At 36.6% G+C, this 19,355-nt stretch overlaps 1 protein-coding gene across 1 annotated transcript in view; it reads right to left on the reverse strand.

Annotated features, from left to right (window-relative positions):
- MOCOS (molybdenum cofactor sulfurase) overlaps positions 1-19,355 on the reverse strand; it is a 214,358-nt gene that overhangs the window by 165,194 nt on the left and 29,809 nt on the right. The window contains exon 3 of the mRNA XM_062567949.1: positions 18,519-18,585. Coding sequence (XP_062423933.1) covers positions 18,519-18,585 — 67 coding nt within the window. The remainder of the gene's footprint in view (positions 1-18,518; positions 18,586-19,355) is intronic.

Here is a 19,355-nt window from a genome sequence, read left to right on the forward strand (position 1 = left end):
TTTCATGTTGAAGCTCTGCATAATTAAAAAGTCACCAGATTCTGTACTAGACATTAAAGAAAATGTATATTCTCTGCAATAAATTAGTTATTAATTAATAAGCATTAGAATGCATCCAATAAATGATCTTTTTTAGATTCTGGGAGTGGATTCAGTTCACCTAACTTCAGTTAGGTAACCAGCTGAATTGGTTACACACCAATCGTCATTCCACATACCTAAAATTTGCTAACTAAACAGAGTAGCTAGGAAATTAATAGTACCAAAATGATGTAATCACCAAACTTTAAGTCTTTTAGCAGTTTGTTTCCAAGCATGTTGGATCATCACACACAAAAACCTGAATTTCCCAACCTCCTCATTTGATAAAAATGAACTCCGTTTCAGCACACACCCCAGCATTTAATTGTTATCAATGGAATTTGATTTTTTAAATGTTCTGATGCAAAAACACAAGCTTTTATATTAATTTCTTTCGAGTTTCAGGTAGCTGTCAGTAAGTAAGCATATGTACACTGGGAACTCACAAAGACACACACACACACAAAAATCAACAAGTAACAGAAAGGTTTGCTGCTAGATCATGCACAGTAGAGCCAGAGAGGTTCAGAGATGATTTCTTTTCATCTGTCATACCACTGTGCAAGGTCAAATTCTGTCTGGGGAGACAGTAGAAAACACTTCGACTTTCATGACTGAAAAATTATGACCTTTGTGTTCTCTTTTAAGATCTCAAAAAACAAAGTTAAACCACTTCCACTGATCCAAACAATGTTTCTTTTCAAGTATTAAGTTTTTCAAGATTGAGAGGAAGAAGTCAAATACGGGCCAGGATATTCAGTTCCCCACGCCCCCAGAAGCAAAGGCATCTGAGGCTTTACTCACCTCGCAATTCTACTTCCTTCAGGAAGTGCATGGCTTGAAGGTACAAACTAAATCTTCACTCTAGCACTTAAAATATAAGTGATATGAATACAGGGTGATCAAAGCATTTTAATTTGCACAACTATTTAGTAATAACATCAGCTGAAATGATTGCTGATTAGAAGTACCAAATAAATAAGAACATTGTATGAATTCCTTGGTAATTTCTATGCATATCTTTATATGGACATACAGACATACATGTATATATATGTGTGTATATACATACATCTACACACACACCTCTCCACACACAAGAAGCAAGTGTAGCTTTCAGGAAGGCAATCCTAAAACGTGAGATTTCCACTGCTATTGCTGCCCAAGTGATGGAGTGAACAGGTAAAATTGGTAACTGTGAGAAAATACCAACAATACCAACAGCCATAGTAGTGAGAAGGGTGGGAAAGAGACAGGAACTACAAGGGAGGGAGGATAAGGAAGATACCCTCTTCCCCTTGATCACCGGAAACTTCCTCCAACCATCCCAGCTGGATACAGAAAAAAATGAACAAAAGGTTGGAGGGGTGGGAGGGAGAAACAGTCCAAATATCATTGTACAGCAACTGTGTTGCTGACTAAAGAGAATTATTTTTGTGTATACACAAATGTTGTACAAGGCAAAACCACAGCAATTCATTTACTGAGGGGGATTCAGGAGATTTGCAGCTTTACCTCATAAATTCACTTCTTGAGTGATCTTGGAGTAAGTGATTCCATTTTCCTGTACCACAGTTGCCTGTCTGCAAACTATGGGGAAAAAACAGTATTTCCCCTCCTCTATGACTGCCTCCCTTAAAAATGTTGAGTGCTAGGGGAATGTGAAGGTATTTGATTCAAGGCAGAGATTTTGGTGATGGTGGTTTTCTGTCACTGAAACCCAAGCCGTAACAATGCCAAATCTCTATGAGATTCAGCAGCAAATAGGCAACAATTCCTGGAGAATCAGAAGGTCTCCTCCCACCTGCTACCTTTCAAATTCTGTAAGTAAAAAGAAGAAGCAGCATTTACTTGCTTTTGACGGCTTTTGTCTTCCTGCTACTCTGCAAAATCCTCTTTGACAAATAAGGATTCTCCATCTCCATCATCACAATGCCCTCTTGAGGGCTTGTGGCTCCAAGAAAACCTCCTAAGAAGAATTGTCTGACTTCAGGAAGCATCAGACAGTAGTAAGCTTCCAGTCATTAACAGTTCAGTAATGTTCCACATTGCCAACTTCTCCCTGTCTTCTTCATTTCTCAAATCAACTCAAATACTGTACAGGAACAAAAAAGTAAAAAAAAAATGAGATGATGTATATAGCACGTATCCATTTGTCGTGTGGTGTTACTTACTTTCTTGTTTAGGATAATAAGCTATTTTCATTTTCAAGGAAGATTAATTATTATAATTTATAATACCTCTTCTCCTTCAGCTCTCTTGTATAAGGAAACCCTTTCTGGGTTCATGGAGCTTGTGAAAGATTGAGAGAACAGAAGAAAAGATATAGGTACATATTTAATACTAACAACACATCCCCAAGTGGTCTGGGAGATAATTCAATGCATAATACCTACAAAGATTTCAGTGCAACACTTAAATGAAAAGAGCCCACCCCTCCTCTCGCAGCGTGCCCAAGCTACAGTGAGCGCATATAGAAATACTGTCTGAAAACTGAATAAAGGTGATCAAAAGAAATTAGAGGTCACTTCTACAGCAGTTGAGGCTCTCCAGGTTTGTACATGCAGAATACAGACTACAAAAACAGAAGTGAGCTTTTCTCATCAAGAATGTAGACAATTCATAATTTAAATATGCAAATTTGTAGCTATTATCAACTAAAGTAAGTAGCAGAATTGCTACAGTCCAATCATTTGTATTCAACGTTGCAAGACATTTGCACTGTGCAATCAATTTAAGATGTTTATATATAATTAAATTCAAAATTAGCAACAAAAATGCAGACAAATTTTTATTGATTCTTAGTGCATAAAAACCCAGATGCAGTATCAATGTAAGTATCCATTATTAAAGCCACTATTATATACAGTTACGTTTTGGGGTTCCAGTATTTTACTGGCACAATAGAGCGTATCTGCTCTGGAGCATATCTGCCTGGAAGGAGATCAACTCTAGTAAATTAGACACAAAGCAGACTAACCCTAACATTCCAACAGACACAGAGGAAGTCTTCCAGGAGGTGTAATCTGTCTTTCTAAGACAACTTTCCAGGTAATTTTTCCTGGTCTTCAACCAAACCTAATGCTAAGCAGGAAAGGGTTCAGGGAGAATAAGCTTTCTTGAACTTCCTACTGTTTGTGATTTTGTTTTACTTGTTTGACACAAGATAAAACCAAACACTTTAAGAGAGGCAAAAGGAAACCCCAGAATAGTTGAAACTCCACGACAGAATGAAACCACAGTCTTTCATATGCAGGAGACTGACGTTTAACTCCCTTCTCTGCAAGGCTCAGGCCATGAAGCTCATGTAAACGCCCGTAACACACACTAGGAAAATCAGTGAGAGAGACGCAGAGAGAAAGCATGCATCTATCCTCTTCCCCACTCTGAAGTTGTTTTACATCTCTATATAACTAATATTCATTAGATCAAACCAGGATTTTAGGGATCAGTTCTCTTGATCAACAGTTAGTGCCACTAGAGAAAATGGCACTCCAGGCTAGTGCCTGGAGAAAAAATGAAGGTTCAAGCCTGATCAGGTAGAAAGAACTACTCAGGAAAACATTTTGTGTAACTTTTACTAGAGGCACACACATAGGTGCTACTTCATGTTCTTCTGCGTCAGGTATTCTCTTCCCTCTTCTTATCTTATCTCAGATTCCTATCAGTAACTTCTCTATCCTGTTGGCGCAATCTCATAGGGGATTTATAAAGTTACACGAAACTGTCAAGTTTAGCTCTTTTGTCTGTTTATTGAAAAGCAACCTCTGCTATCACACAACCTCTGGTAATATCCTTACCTTAAACACTTCAGGTTGCTGCCAAATTTCAAGTCAGTGTGATTAGTGAGAAGATGTCTCAGAGATACTAAACTGGCACAGTGAAAATCCATTACTGGGGCAATCAGTTGCAAAGAGACCCAAATCAGTACCTTTGGTGGGGCTAAAAGCAGGTAGGCTCCTGTTCTGATGCATACTATCCATCAACAGCCAGTCCATACACATGTACCAATCAGGCAAGCAAAACGCCCATTCAGACCTACCAACAGGCACGTGCACAGCTCTCAACTAGCTTTTTGCCTTTTTGCTGAGGCCTGATGTTACAGGACGTGGGCAAAGTCGGGATTTCTACCCAAAGAGACAAGGAGAGAATGTAGATTACTGCAACCTTCTGCCATTCAAGTTTCTTTTCTTCTAATGCCTCGTGGAATAATACATTTCAAATAGCATCCAATACTCTTCACTTGCACTGTCAATCCAGAAGCTTTAAAAAACAAAATGGGAGATACTGCAAGACTTCCAACTGTATTGCAAGATTTAGCAATATTTATAGCTACCACATCAAGTTTGCTCTTGGGAATAGAAATCCCAGCTGTAAGCTTTAACACCCACAACCTCACAGTTTTTATTTCACAGTCAATGTAAGGAGTTTTCCTCTTGTTGAACAGACAGATGCCAAGTCCTTTTGCACAGGCATGAGATACAGGCTCAGCTGCAGGCATGGAGTGGTTGCAGAGGCAAAGATGTAGGAATCTTAAGTTCTGCTGTATGGTTTGGGTTTGTTTGATTATTATTACTTGGCTGGCAGTTTATTCAATGTTTGTAGGGTATTTTTGAAAACTCTGCTGTCAATACACCATTCTGAAGTCCACAGCATCCCTTTTAAATGCTTTCAAGGCAGGCATCCGTCTAGGAACTAGGGGTTATTGCTTTTCCAGCAGCTTTGCAGAAGCAGCAGGGCTGATTTCAAGATCTATTTTACATATGTCGTATCATAGGACATAAGTGAGTTCATATGGTAGTTTTTAAACAGGAAATAGATCTCAAAGTGATGCAGCTGGCAGTGAAATCAGTGGGCTCAGAAGTTAGAGTATTGACACAAAAATTAGGCCAGCCTACATAGTAAGAAAAAATATACTTTAGATATAAAACAAACAAGAAAAACTCTAAGACTGCAGAAAACATAGTGACAAATAGTCATATTTATTTTTCTCGTAAAGCGTAACTCTCCCCTGGAAAAGTAGTAACATGAGATCAGTCTTATCTCATGTAACAAAGTTGAAGAGAGAAAACAGCCAGAAAATCAAAAAGTCCTAAAACCTGGAGCTTAGCAGCAAAAAATTATGAAAATGTCTGTAAAACTTCTCAACTAAAATTTCCTCTCAAACTTGGTTTTCTTTTTTCTTTTTCCTCCTTTACACAACAAGCCTCCAGTAAAAGCTAATAAGCACTCTGCATTTCTATTAAGTTAGCGGATAAATCTGCAAGCAAATCCTTAGAGCAGAGTGGGTATGAAAAAGTGAAGAAATATCTATCCAAAAAATGTAGTAAATATGTGATTAAATTTACTAGATCCATATTTCCAGTTCATTACCTATTTTAGCCCAGAACAAACTTTTATTGAAACCCAGAACACAGGATACAGACCCATTAATTAATTTTACTTCTCAATCAAGAGTTCTTGTGTCCTGACTTGCATTTCTTCCTCTGTCTTTAGTTTTACTCGAGATAACTCAGCTGTCTGCTTTGGTAGTCATTTTTATCAGCAGCCCGGGTTTACACTATCCACTGCAGGTAGCTTATGTAATTTATGCTTTTAATTTTTCCACAAAGCACCTAGTACAATGGTGAGAGGCTCCATTTAAAATTACTCGTGTAAATAAGCAGATATGATACCATTAGCATATAACAGATTGTGCTTATCAAACTAAAAACACTCCGGGTTCAGAAAGGTCAGTAGCAGTAGTTTGACCACTAATGCAACAGAAAAACGGGTATTCATTGTGTAATAGATCTAACAGACCCTAAAACGTTGTGTAACACAATAATAATATTCTCACTATTTGCTAGGAGGAATTTAAGATTCTCATTTTCTTCTTCGCATTGTATCAGTAGCTTTTCCTGGGCAACACACTTCCTTATGCTAGACCCAAAAGTGACATACAGCCAAATACTATCTACCACAATTCCCACAGATACCATTACCTGTGGGAATGTGAGAATTATCTGCCCGGAAGTAAAACGCATCTGAAAGTTGTTCTCTATGAAGTAATACCCAGAATCCTGGGCTTTCCCGTTTCAGTTGCACAAGGCAATGCAAGCACAACCAAGTAAGAACACGGTTAGTTTTCCACAGACTGGATTTAAGCATCCAGTTAAACTCAAGAGCGTTGATGGAAGAGCACATTTCAGGGCACTGCTTGCCATCTTCACACACACCCATTTTCACAGGCAGGATACCAGACTGGCTGCAACCTCTGGCATGCGTACAGCCATTATTATGAGCTCTGCTCAGGCCAGTTGTAGTGGTTTTGACCATCTTCAGTTCCCTATCCTGATATCTGCCAGAAGCTACCATCTTTGCCACACCTGATGGCAGAGAGCATACGTGCCTGCCCTGGCTGCTTCAATGTCAAAACCAATATCTTAACCAAAAACTACTGTCCTCAGCAGTTACTGCCTGCTGGCTCTGATTTCAAGGCTGAATCTCTGGAAAACCATGGAAGCAAGCAGCTAGAGAGAAAAACAGCACACAACCGAAGTTGCTAGAGTGTGATATATATTCCAGCTCCCATAAAGCCTGTCACCAAATGCTTTCCTACATCAGGATGTCCAAAATACAAATCTGCTGACTTCTGTTCACCAAATTCTATTTTGCTGGGGTTTCTTTTCTTGTCAGAAGGTGGCTCCAAACTGTATATGATGTAGACTTTCTCATCGGGGCAATTTCTTTCACTGTGGTTACAAAAACAAGTTCAACAACATTTGTATTTTGCTACAATTGAACCTTCCCATGGAGCTGCCATCCACAAATTTTAGAATATAATTACTGAAGTAAAAAGCATATTGTAAGTTATCAAGTTCACACATGCTCTCTTCTTTCAGTAACCTACACGTGCTTCAGAGCAATTACTTCTGAATATGTTTAAATTAAAGTCCTTGTTTCACACACTGTATATAACCAAACTTTTTATTAAACACTGCCAAGCAATCTGTCTCATTTAAGAATGGGCTGCTAGAAGAGGTGAAGGTCCATTATGTTGTTAATTACATAACTCTGATTTCTTGAAAATTTATGCTAAACACAGTTTCCCCAAATGCCTGTATTACCTAATTCTACCGCAATGGCTATTGCATTGGTCAGGTGGATGACATCAGATCAATACAGCCAGGCCAGCAAAAATTTCCCATGTAGAGCGAGCATCAAAAAAGCATTTCATTTCCATTTGAGTTTGATACAGAGAATTTCACTGTACAGGTATGAAACACAATTCTGCTAATGTAGAAAGGTAAGTACACCCTAAAGGCAGAGTGCATCTACTACAGAAATGGCTATAGTGAGCTGAGAGCTCAAATTCATTGCAAGTAAACCTCAATTACACTTAAAAATCAAAGTCAAGCAAGTGACATTGAAAGTGTTATGTGCCACTGTTTTTAAATTACTTATAATGGATGTCAAAAGAATACTTTAGGCTGTGAAAAATATATCTGAGGTGGCTCCAAAACATATAAGCCACATAAATTTTTTTCAAGAAGATTGTCACCTCTCTGCTAAGATTCTGAAATGGTTTTTATGCAGGTTTTTGTATGCAAAAACCACCATCAAAATATTTTAAGATCCTAAACTCAAGAAATATTAACACTCTCTTTGCTTATTAGCTAATCAACCACAGGCCTTACTATGTATCATATATACCTATGAAATAAAATTATTTCTCATTTTTTAAACTGCTTTAGATCCATCTTTGTTCTAGTTTATAGTGATCTGCATCATCACATAGCAATGAAATTAGAGAGAGTGGGAGAAGATGAAAAAATTATTTCTCTCAAAAGATACATAAAGTATCACAACCATGTTGACATCTCTTTTTGTTTTGTTCGTATTCTATTAGCCAAGTACACCTCTTTGCATCACTCAGAACGAAGTAATTAGCACTAGTATATGTAACTTTATTACTACACACAATAAATTATCTGTTAGCAGGATCTCTCTCCTTTAAGCCTTAAGGCCTGTCCGTAGGAACATCTTCAGCTGTCTGGCTTTTCAGCCTCTTACCAAAGCCGTATAGGTTAACTATAAACAGGGCTCCTTCCCAGCAAAGACTTTCAGGCAGTCCCTTCCCACTTTGGAAAGCCTATGAGAGCTCTTAATTGTCAAGCATGCCTTCCTCTTGTACAGCAACATCTTTCACTTCCCTTCCCAGGGGACAACCACAACCAAAACTCCTCATCACAAACACCAGAATGCTCATGCATTCACTCTTACGTTAATACTTGAAATTGCAGCTCTGACCTTCTTGGACTACAAATCAGGAAGAAGGCTAACTTTGCTCTTTCCTTTTAAGCAACAGGAAAAACACCAGAAGAAATCAAAAGAGTCTCAGTTTACACAAGAAAACAATATGAGCATTTTGATAAGTATAAACAGCCTTGAAATATATCAGAACCATCTTTGAAATTACAATAGCTGTTCAGGGTCTGAGACTTCAGATTAAGAGAATTAAATTTTGAAAACTCAGTGGAGTGTATACTTATTTAATTAAAAGCAGGCAGAATTTCATTTATGCTTCATTGTTAAGAATACCACCTATAATATCACATTTTGGCACTGCAGCTAAACTCTAATTTATACTAAAAGCATACTTCATCAAGCTCATTTTGGAGTTCATTACAAATGCTAAATGCCAGCACTATTTGCTATAGCAATCCCATTCCATTTAGATGTTTAAACAGGTGAACGTGGTCAAACTTGTGGAGGTATTTGTTCTACGCTCTTTCATATGGAGCCTTTCACATTTGACCTATACTGTGAACTAAACTGTGTACCCTTGATTTAAATTTCCAAAGATATGGCTAAAGGTGTTGAGAAGCTACAGAAGTTTCTTGCTTGCATAGTTGTTTCTTAAGTTTATTAGGTTAGCTTATTTTCTTCTCATGAATGAAGGAGCATGCCATACTCATTACTGAACTATATCACAAGTAGCAAGAAGCAGCACTTTAGCAACTGGTTTCTCACTGGCCAGCGCACACCACGTTCTGACACTGCATACGGCCCACACTGCACCTCTAAGGCTGGTCCATGGTAAACCTTCCTCCCACTCAAAGGACAAATAGGAAGACTTGAAGAGAAGCAACGGCATCCCATTTCCTGAGACAGCCAAACAAGACAGACAGCCGGACACTGCTACTGGGAAATCAGAGGTCTCCTGTCTCTCTGAGCAGCTGTGACAGTCAAGTAGGAGGGAGGAGATGCATCACTTGCAAACCTGCAAAGTTTGTCCTGCAGTCATAAAGAATACACACACACACAGAGAAATTATCCACTTGTGACATACTACTTACATTGGAGGAACACCACAAAGTAGTGTTAGAAGCGTTAAGTTTTAATCCAGGCTCACTTGTGGCCTTGATACATTGCCTCAGCCATACCACTTCAGATGTCAATACAGTTTCTTGCTTCAGTTAGAAAGGATGGTAATACCCAGTAGACTAAAAGACAGACTGCAATGAAAGCAACTGTAAGGACATGCTTATGAGGTTGCAGATAAAAATCAAGTGATCAAAACTACCCATAGCTATGTTTTCCAGGAGAGGAAACATTTCCCATGTTTTTAAAAAACATATCTTATAATGTATATATGATATTAATGGAGCCCACGTTAAGTATTTTGGCAAAATTAAAAATTATATATATATGTGGTCTACTGTTTAGCCTTTGGAGCACCAGACAGGCTTTTCATTAAGCTTGTACAGGGAATTTTATATTTGGAGTATACCAGTGTAGGACTAAGGAATTTCTAACCCCGGTTAGCAGAGCGGCTTCTTATCTAACCAGCTTCTTAGATTCTAGCTTTCACATTCTCACAGCTCTTTTAATTTTTCTACAAAATTATAAGCATCTTTGGACAAGCTCTCACTGGCAGGCAGGTCTTGTTCTTCTGCTATTGTAAGGAACTTGCCATGGAAAGCAATTAAATTGGAGATTTAGCATAGGACAAAGTAATTATACATCCAGCAGATATGAAAGATGGACAAGCCACAAGAGGGTCAGCCTTCTGAAATATGTCTTACTGAGGAACCACAGACAGGACAGTAGCACCAGAAGGGAATCAATGGGTCAGTGAAATGCTGAAATAATGGTCACAGTTTAATCAGATAGCAAAACTCCTCCCCTGGAATTTGTATTCAGGGAATTAAGAGGAATAAAGTATTACATAGCGTTCTGTGGGGGAAAGCAGTTTGCTATCTACAAGCATATGATTTTTTATTTTAGCAGGTTAAAATTAACTAGGATTGCACCTGTCCTGCAGACTGCCTCCTTTTTAGCACAGAAAACTTCAGTGTAATATTTCAGAGATCAGTTTTAGTATTTTTAATCATTTTTGGCCTTTTGCTTTTTGTCGTCCTACAGGACAACACTTTTCAAACATGGCTTATTCCCAAGTCAGGAAAAAAAAAGAACAGTCTGTCAACAGCGACAGGTTTTCCAAACAAACAGATGATACGTATTTCTAAAATCTCCTTTATTGTATGACAGGTATTGGGCAGGAAAAAAAAATGTAATGAAATGCTAAACACTTAAAAAGGTAAAGAAAGTCAAACAGAAAAAAAGGCAGTAAGAAAATGGCTGAGAAAAGCCTGGGTTCTGAAATGCTCTTTTGAACACTATTGACTGTGAACATGGTATTCATTACAAGCCTAGGAAGTCTTCATCAAATAACAAAATATACACTTCCTACTCCTCTGAACAGCCTCATCCATACAAAAGCTTGCAATAAACTCTAAAGCATTAACAACATGTTCTGGAGCTGGCACTCAGTAATAATAATAATGATGAAATTTTCTTATACTTTGACATATATTAAGTATACTAATAAAACCTAGTGTACAGTGGTATGACAGATGAAAAGAAATCATCTCTGAATCACAAAAATTTTGCTTCATTTATCTTTCATATTCCTGTATCTTAAGATGGCTCATACTATTCCTTAAAGGCATCCTTTCAAGGGTGCTATTCAAGGGGACTATCTTTGATTACAAGCTTCGTATCAGAAACAGAAACTGTAAAACGGGTAAGAAACTTGAATCAATGACATAAGCAGACATAAAATCAAGAGTAAAGAAAGTTACAAGCAACTCATCAATAACATTAGCATATATTACAAAGGTTTGCATGGGTTTTGGCATTCTTTTGGTGTATATTTTCAAACTACCAATGAAAGTCAGTGCATTTAACTTCAAACAACTAGATGCTCAAAGTGATCAAATTAATCAATTTTCTCCCCTTCAAGTCAATCTGGTTTCCCATACAAAATGCATCTGTAAAAAAAACTCACTTTTTTATTATTATTTTTGTTCCAATCACATCAATAACAATCACTTTATGGATCACATTATTATCACTGTCAACCTAGCATGAAATTCCAGAAAAACAACAACTTGAATCAACTTCCAACAAATGATGATGAGTGATGACAAAACACAACCGCTAAAAGAGATGGGATATCAGCAAGACAGAAAGCCGCATAGGGCTGGTAACTAGAAAAAGTGTAGTTAGACTTGTAGACTCTAAAAATGGGTACTGTAAATAATCTGCCCATTAGAAAAAGATCACTATAGGCAAAGCAAATGTATTTGATCTCTGTAAGAGGACCAAATCAGCTACAGAGAGCCTGGAGCAATATGTAAAAGCTAATGGCATTAATTGAGATGAGGAAAATGCTAGAGTTCTACTTATTGTAACAGGAACAGAAGATTATCTCAATTCCCAGACAACTAAAAAAAAAAAAAAAAAGCAATGAAAACATGGAAATTGCTGCTGTCACCCACCCTCAAAGTTACAACTACCTGCAGATCATTAAAGAATAATGTAAGTTCCTGAATACGTGGCTAAATTCAGAAAGTTAAAAATGCACCTGTAGTTTAGAAAAATACATACATTAAAAGCATAAATGATACACTGCGAACTGGCTATCATCTGTAGAAAGAAAAAAAAAAAATGAAGCAACACAAACAGCTATTGACCTATGCAGAGCTTACAGTAAAACTATTTCAGGGGAGATCAGTGTATGAAGTGTGAGAAAATCAAGACAGGATCAAGAAGTATATGAAACAAAACTAGAAACAAAAAGCTGAGAAAATGTAACAGTAAGTTGAGTCAGAATTTTCATGCTTTTAGACAGAAAAAGTACGCAATGCAAGTAACAGTTGGTTTAGGACTCAATCTGTAAGTCAAAACTGCAGCAAGCTGGGGCTCAGGTAACAGATCTGAAGATTTGTGCAAAAAGCATTGCCTTTCAATAGAAGTGACTCCACAAACTGGAGAGAGTCATCGAGACAGATGCCACCAGGGAGGCCCTCGAGAATGCTGTAGCATCTCTTCAACTGCTTAATTATAACAACAGATGAAATATTTAGATTCTTTTACAAGTGAAATGAAGATTTAAAATGGAGCTCAATATTGGGTTTCTAATTTTGCAGAAAGTTTATTAGAGACTACGTTATAAGGTGCAGTTATAAGAAATCTTTGTGCTTCTAAAAACCTGGATAGAATAGTCCTTCCTGGGCTTATGATGTTAAAGGTAATAAAAATAGCATAGGTTAAACTTTTCTGTTATGAAGCTATTGGTTATGCACTCAGAGGATCACTGAATGAGATTTAGACAGAGGAATTAAGTATGAGAAAAAATACTGGCAGAATTTTGGATAATACATCATTTAAAATAGTATTCAAGATTTTTTGACTCATTTGAAGCAAATAGAGCACCTCCTCAATGCTGTGTAACTTATATCGAGAAACAGAAGTGTCCTGACTTCAAAATAAAGTTATCGAACGTGAGTGGACAGAGGGAACGTAAAAAAATATATACTTTTGTCCTAAGTATCAGGTCTTCCAAAAGTCCTAGGCTAGTAATAAAGGTGTTATATTCCCCAGGAGCTCAGAGGCATTAGAGCTGTTACGGTCCCAAATTGTTAGATTGGATTACACTACTATTCACTGAACACCTAAAGGAACAAGTGCTACCAACAGAGTTTCAGAACAGTATCTCGCTATCCTGCTTCTTAGGAAGAAACTGCAAATACAGAACAGGGGAATACTGCAAGTATTGTACCTTCTAAGGAGAAACAATAAAAAGCTGTCAGATAAACTCTGAAAGAGACTAGAAGTTGAAGACAAGTAAAAAAATGGAATTTGCATACCAGGAAATGTCTGTTCCAACAATGTATTTTATCCTAATTGGAATATCTTATTTAATGGCTAAGATTCCCTTTAAAACACTTCCCAGAAGTCACAGAAGCCACCAGAAATCTGCCTAAAGAGCAGACTGAATATATAGCTAGGCTTTGCACATCTATAGAACATGAATAAACACGATGGGTTGATCTAAGTAAGCCTCTACCATTCCTCCATATTCTGAATGCTGTTTGGAGAGCAATAGCATAAGATGAGTTTTAAACTTACTCTTCATTGCTACCTTACTTAAGCGACACTCTAAAAGTAGATTACTGAGGTTTTTTTCTGAATGGAGAAGAGAAAAAAAATTAAAGGTCACACTGACCCTTTCTCAGACATACGTGCAAACAATCCTTCGAACCCCTGTACAATCCAAGCTCAGGATTGTTCAGGGTTAGCTAAGAAGCATTTCACCCCAAGCGTTCATATGCTAGTAATCTTGACCTCCATATTTTAACTTGTTTTACTGAAATATTTGTTTCTTTCAATAAATGAAGCATTCAGGATTTGGCATTCTTTGCAACAGGGATTACTTGAAGAGCATCACCGTGAAGGTACAGATTTTATTTACCACAATTGTTTCATATAAACTACCAAGACCCTAAAGCTATCAGAAGAATGAAAGATGACATTAACAAATTAATTTCTGAACTTCAGCTTATCAAGTTAACAGTTAATAAATTTAGCAAGATAGAGATGAAAGTCCAAGACCAGACCTACAAAAAAAAAAAAAAAAAGCAATTTCATTGGTCCTGAAACTGCAAATATATCCAAGCAATAAAAATCTTTCAGATAAACTCTTTGAGTTGGTCTGCTAATTCACACCAAAATTATAGTACCTGTTAGGCTATCCACAAGCTTTTTTCTACCTTGCATAGGATTACAAAGAACAGATCTGCCAGAAGTAATGAGTTAAGTCCTAGAAGCAACTGTTCTAAAATGGAGTTCTTCGCCATCGTTTCATGTTTACTATCCATACTATTAGTGTTTTCCTTTTAGTACTATGGAGAAAAAAAATACGTTCACAGTTGCATAAAAGGCTAGGTGACGTCAAGGAACAAGAAAACAAAAAAGTATCCGTACTGAAAGCACTGTTCTATTGTTACTCAATGCATAACAATGTGTGGAGTCAGGATGTTGCTCAGGTGACAGCCCAATATGCACACGCTGGGACTGTTTCACTGCATGCTATATACAGTCACGCCAGTGAGCATTCTTTCCATTTACTTGACTTTGCCAATCATGGTATTTCAGACTTGCCCTGGCAGCTGAAGAGCTGGACGAGAAAAAGCAGCATTTGCAGATAGTGTTATAAAACCACCATGCAAAAGGGTCGAAAACCATTTGGGTTTTGAAAAAAGGTTTAAAGTTGATAGGCACTATTAAGGAGGACACAATGCAGTGCCCAGATGTCACTCATCCATGCAGTCTCCAGTTAATGACCTTTACAAAGGACAAATCAATACTAAGTAGATACTCCATCTACTATTTCTTACTGTGCATGAAAGGTCAAGCAATTTTCACGTATGTATCAGTTTTATCATTACTGTTTTCAGACACAAAACCACTTACACCTAGGAGTGCCATGAATGAAGAAAAAATTCTCATCTTGCATATCATATTTTAAAACGTGGTAATTAACAAAAAAAAAAAAAAAGAGGGGGAGTTGGAACTGAGTTATTTCATAAGCAAGATACAATGCCCATAGAAGGAATATAAAGCTTTACTTTGTGATCATGAAACAATCGCTAAAAGTACACTGCAGATGAAATTACAAAAAGCATTTATAAGACTGCTTTTTTAGCAAAATCCAATACCATCCGATTGTGTATTTTACTGCAAAAGCAAATATTTTTAAAAATACTAAGTCATTTGCATTAATTTTATGCCTGTGATACCCTTTTCTTCTGCATGTGCAGGCCACAGAGATTATTCTTCTATTATAGTTTCTTTAGACAGTATATTTTGAGAGAGGCCTTTATAGAAAGTATGTGTTTTGGTTCTGTATTTAAACCTGATCCCATTTAGCTCAATGACAAAATCCTTTTAGCTCCAGTGAGAAAATTCTGTAATACACATTTTGCAAGTCCTGGAAATGCTAAGAAATTTCTCAGTTGAAATTTCATGATTTCTTTTTTACATTTGAATTTCCAAAGCACACTCAAGCTCAGTATTTCGTGGTAGCTTAAGTTCAGGCATGAATAATGGTATTCTATTAAATGCAACAATACTTTAAGTGAAAAAGGCACGGTGATATATATATTTTAAAAACATCATGAACATAAAACAACAGCAAAATGGCAATCTGACTCGGGTTAGAGATAGTAACAGGGATGCTGCTGCAGTATCTGCTACTACAAGTACAAGATCTACAAGGTCACTGCTTAAAATATTCAGACAGCAAGTATTTTTAAATGCTTGCATATGGGAAAAAAGGTTATTTAATACTTACTCTGATAAATTTCTGAGTTGTATTATCTCTTCAGCATTGTAAGTAGATATTGCATTAATGTTCTTTAGCTGTATGGAAGTGGAACAATTGCATTTCCAAATATCCATAAGCAAAGGCACAGAGAATCTATAATCTTTTGATGTATCTATTTAATACATTTAGGGAAGGTTCATTATAGTTCTTGCTTCCTCTTCTCAGTGACATTCATGATTAATATAGAGATGCACACAATGTTAAAAACCTCTCAGCAGTTCAAGTGAAGAGAAGCACTCTTTTTAAGGATAGTTATTTTTACTCTTAATGTACTTGGGTTGGTCAAGAGGTAAACCATTTTGATTACTGTTATTTTCTAAGTCACAGCAAACATCGATTCACTCAAACATCTAGTTACTTACACTACTTCAATGCAAATCTACATTCTAAGAACAGTTTCTGTCTGTTAAGTAAATATCAAGGCGATACCAAATCATGTAGCTTTCTATTGTGGAACAATGTACACAGTCAGATTAGGAAAGCCTATTCTGATGCTTTTATAATCAGTATTGACAAATTTATGCCATAAATTAAGTTTGTGTTTATTTTTCATTACTTGCCTGCATCATCTCATCAGAAAAAAGTCAAATTAATTTTTTTTTTTTTTTTTAAGTTCAGAGTGTCATGGAGCCCTTCACTGAAAAAAACAATACATCTGGCTGTGGACAAGCTTCAAGAACAGAACTAAAAGCAAGCAAGTCTTTTCAAGATTTCTGAAACTACTTGCTGAGTTATTCCTTCACTGAGGAAATCTAAGGCTGTGATGTAGGACAGAGCAGTCTGTTTCCCTGTCTTGTCATATTGCTTCTTTTGATTAGCTGCAGTGGCATGCAAGTATAGATTTTTTAATATACTTTTATTGCCTTCTAGATAACCAAATTACTGAGAGAGTTTTTTGGACATTTTCTTCCTGAACTTTTATGACTATGCCTTTTTGATGATAGTACATTTTAAATTTTATTGGGGAATAACAACTGAATTTCTACCAGACTAGTAGTCAGTTGACAAATTCTATTAGGTGAAATATTAAGCATGTTTATTTGGAGGTAGAGAGTTCCAGGTTTAGTGTTTTGTGTTTTTTCTTTTTAATTTTTGTTTGTTTCGAGAAAAAAACAAAAGAAAACAAACACTGGTATGCTTGCTGGCTTCTCCCCTGCTGCTCTTACATAAGTCTCATGCTTTTTTAAACCAAGTTCCAAAAGGAAGCAAACTGAAGAGGTCAGCTCTTCTAAAGAAATCTGTATGTTACACAGTGAAGGTCTATCTTCTTGCTCTATAACAATGGAGAACAGAGTACCACAGTAATTATTCCAGAAAAAACTACAAAGAATACTTTCTTCCGTGCCTTCACGGAGAAAAAAATGATTGAACAGGAAGCACTGAAATACAGTAAATGAGAACCAGAATTCTAACATTACAAGTAAGCACAGAGCTATGCTCACAGGACTGTACAGGGCTGCAGGTATTGCTGCATACGGTTTTGCTCTAAGCCTCTGATTTTGAGAGAAAGTCATTCCTTACAGGTAGTCTCATTCATTTCATTTGGCCCTACATCCAATAGGTTGCCAACCTGTTCAGGACTGTGGAAGAGGCAAAGTATTTTTCAGAAAGTTAAACAAAAACAAAAAAGCAGGTTTTTAGCCTGCAGCATGCTTCATCTGGAATTTGAGCAGGTTTCTTCTTTTTTTCTTTTCTTTTTTTTTTACATCCATATAAAAATGCTGCCAGAGAAAAGTCAGCAAAAAGATGTACAGTGGATTTTCTTCATTACAGCTTTGAACATTACAATGCTATAGTACCACTGCTATTGATCTGAATTCTGTGATGTGTTTTGGAACACATCTCCAGATTCAGAAAATCTCTGGTTTTAAGGATGATACAACAAAGAGGAACCTATGACATTTCTCCCTTTGGGCAAATAGCGCCATTAAAAGTATGCCAATAAACTCCGATCAAAGCAAACATGTTCTTCAATACAGATATATTTTATAGAATAGCAAGAGTTACCTTAAAAGAATTAAAACCAGTAACAAAATACCCAACTTGTGTATTTTCCCACTTGATGCAAGCTAATGTCAAAAGAGTACACTTTAGGCATAACTCATCCTGAACATCTGGGGGGACACTTCATTTGGAGATTCAGTTCACTTTCCTGCCCATGATCAGAAGCCCCAACACTCAATTGTAACTTGTATTTTCCTTTTTGCTCTTAAAAATGACACTAAACCTACTTTAATAGGTATTTCATTACTCCTACAGAAGTACCTGCTATAAAAAAAAACAAACATTCCCATAAGCCTTTTACAAATTCCTGCAAGCCATTAGTCCCTATTTAATATTTCAGTTGAATTTTAACCACGTCCTTGCACTTACTTCCCTCTTACTATCTTGCCATACCATCTCAGTAATAATCATGACCATTTTTCCTTTGAGATTTCAACTACTATATCTTAATTAAAATTGTAGACTAATGTTACCGCACTAATTTAACTAGAGGAATTTGAGAATTGGAGCAACTGAGAAAAAAAGATTTAGTTGTCTCTAACTCTCTCCAACGTTTAATTGCCCTCATGTATTTTAAAAGCAAGGTGCATTCTTTAGATGCAGCAGGTGACACACAGAAAATGACATCACACCAAGTCATCAAAACAGCACAAGGCTAATCAAAATAAAAAACAGGAAGTGCGTCATACAACATCTGAAAGAAAGATCATTCTACCTGTATCGGACATGCTCAATTGTGTCATATGTCAGCTTGCTGCTGATATTCTGACTATGAGGGTTGCCTAGGAGACAATAGAGATATAAAGTTAATCATTAATCACACTTTTTCTATTAATTTTTTCTTTTATCAAAGTACTACACCAAGTCAGCCTGAAAAGATGACAAGGAAAGATTTAATGCATACTTCACAGCAATGCCCTGAAGCTTCTTAGAGCAGTTAGTCAAGAGAAGGGGCATATAACAGAAGAAAGCAATTACGACAGACCTTGAAACTTCAGCTAGATCCATTATTAATACTCATGCAGTTCACTTAAATGGAAAATACAACTGCATATGCCATTCCATTAGCAAAAACTCCAGATAGAAGGTACATTAGTAAATATATTCACACATTAGCTAAAAAGCTATTTAGAAGACAGTATATGGAGGCAACAGACATTCACGATTGGACACTGAGATTAACTCCCCCCCTCCTCCTTCGTTTTTAAAAAAAATAAAGGTCTGAAATTCTGGAAGGTTGTGAAAATACAAATTTTATTGCCAAGTTAGTAGGCACTTTGGCAACGTTCAACAAATATATATGTATCAACAATTAACATAGTACCGAAGAAGGGCATAAATTAATGTCGATGAGGAAAAGATGACAACTGTGTCCACACAGGCACAGCACTCTTCCCTGTAAGTGTTTCAAAACATGCCTAAACATTTTGAAAGAGAAGAAAAATAATCCTACATTGATACAGTTTTTTCAGTAAGATATATTATTAGCTATTCTCTTTTTAATATTTCAAAATCACCTGCTTGAAAGTTCTCAAGTGAAGGTGCTAAAACG

Source organism: Rhea pennata, chromosome 2 (genome assembly GCF_028389875.1).
Source record: "Rhea pennata isolate bPtePen1 chromosome 2, bPtePen1.pri, whole genome shotgun sequence".
Lineage (NCBI taxonomy): Eukaryota > Metazoa > Chordata > Aves > Rheiformes > Rheidae > Rhea > Rhea pennata.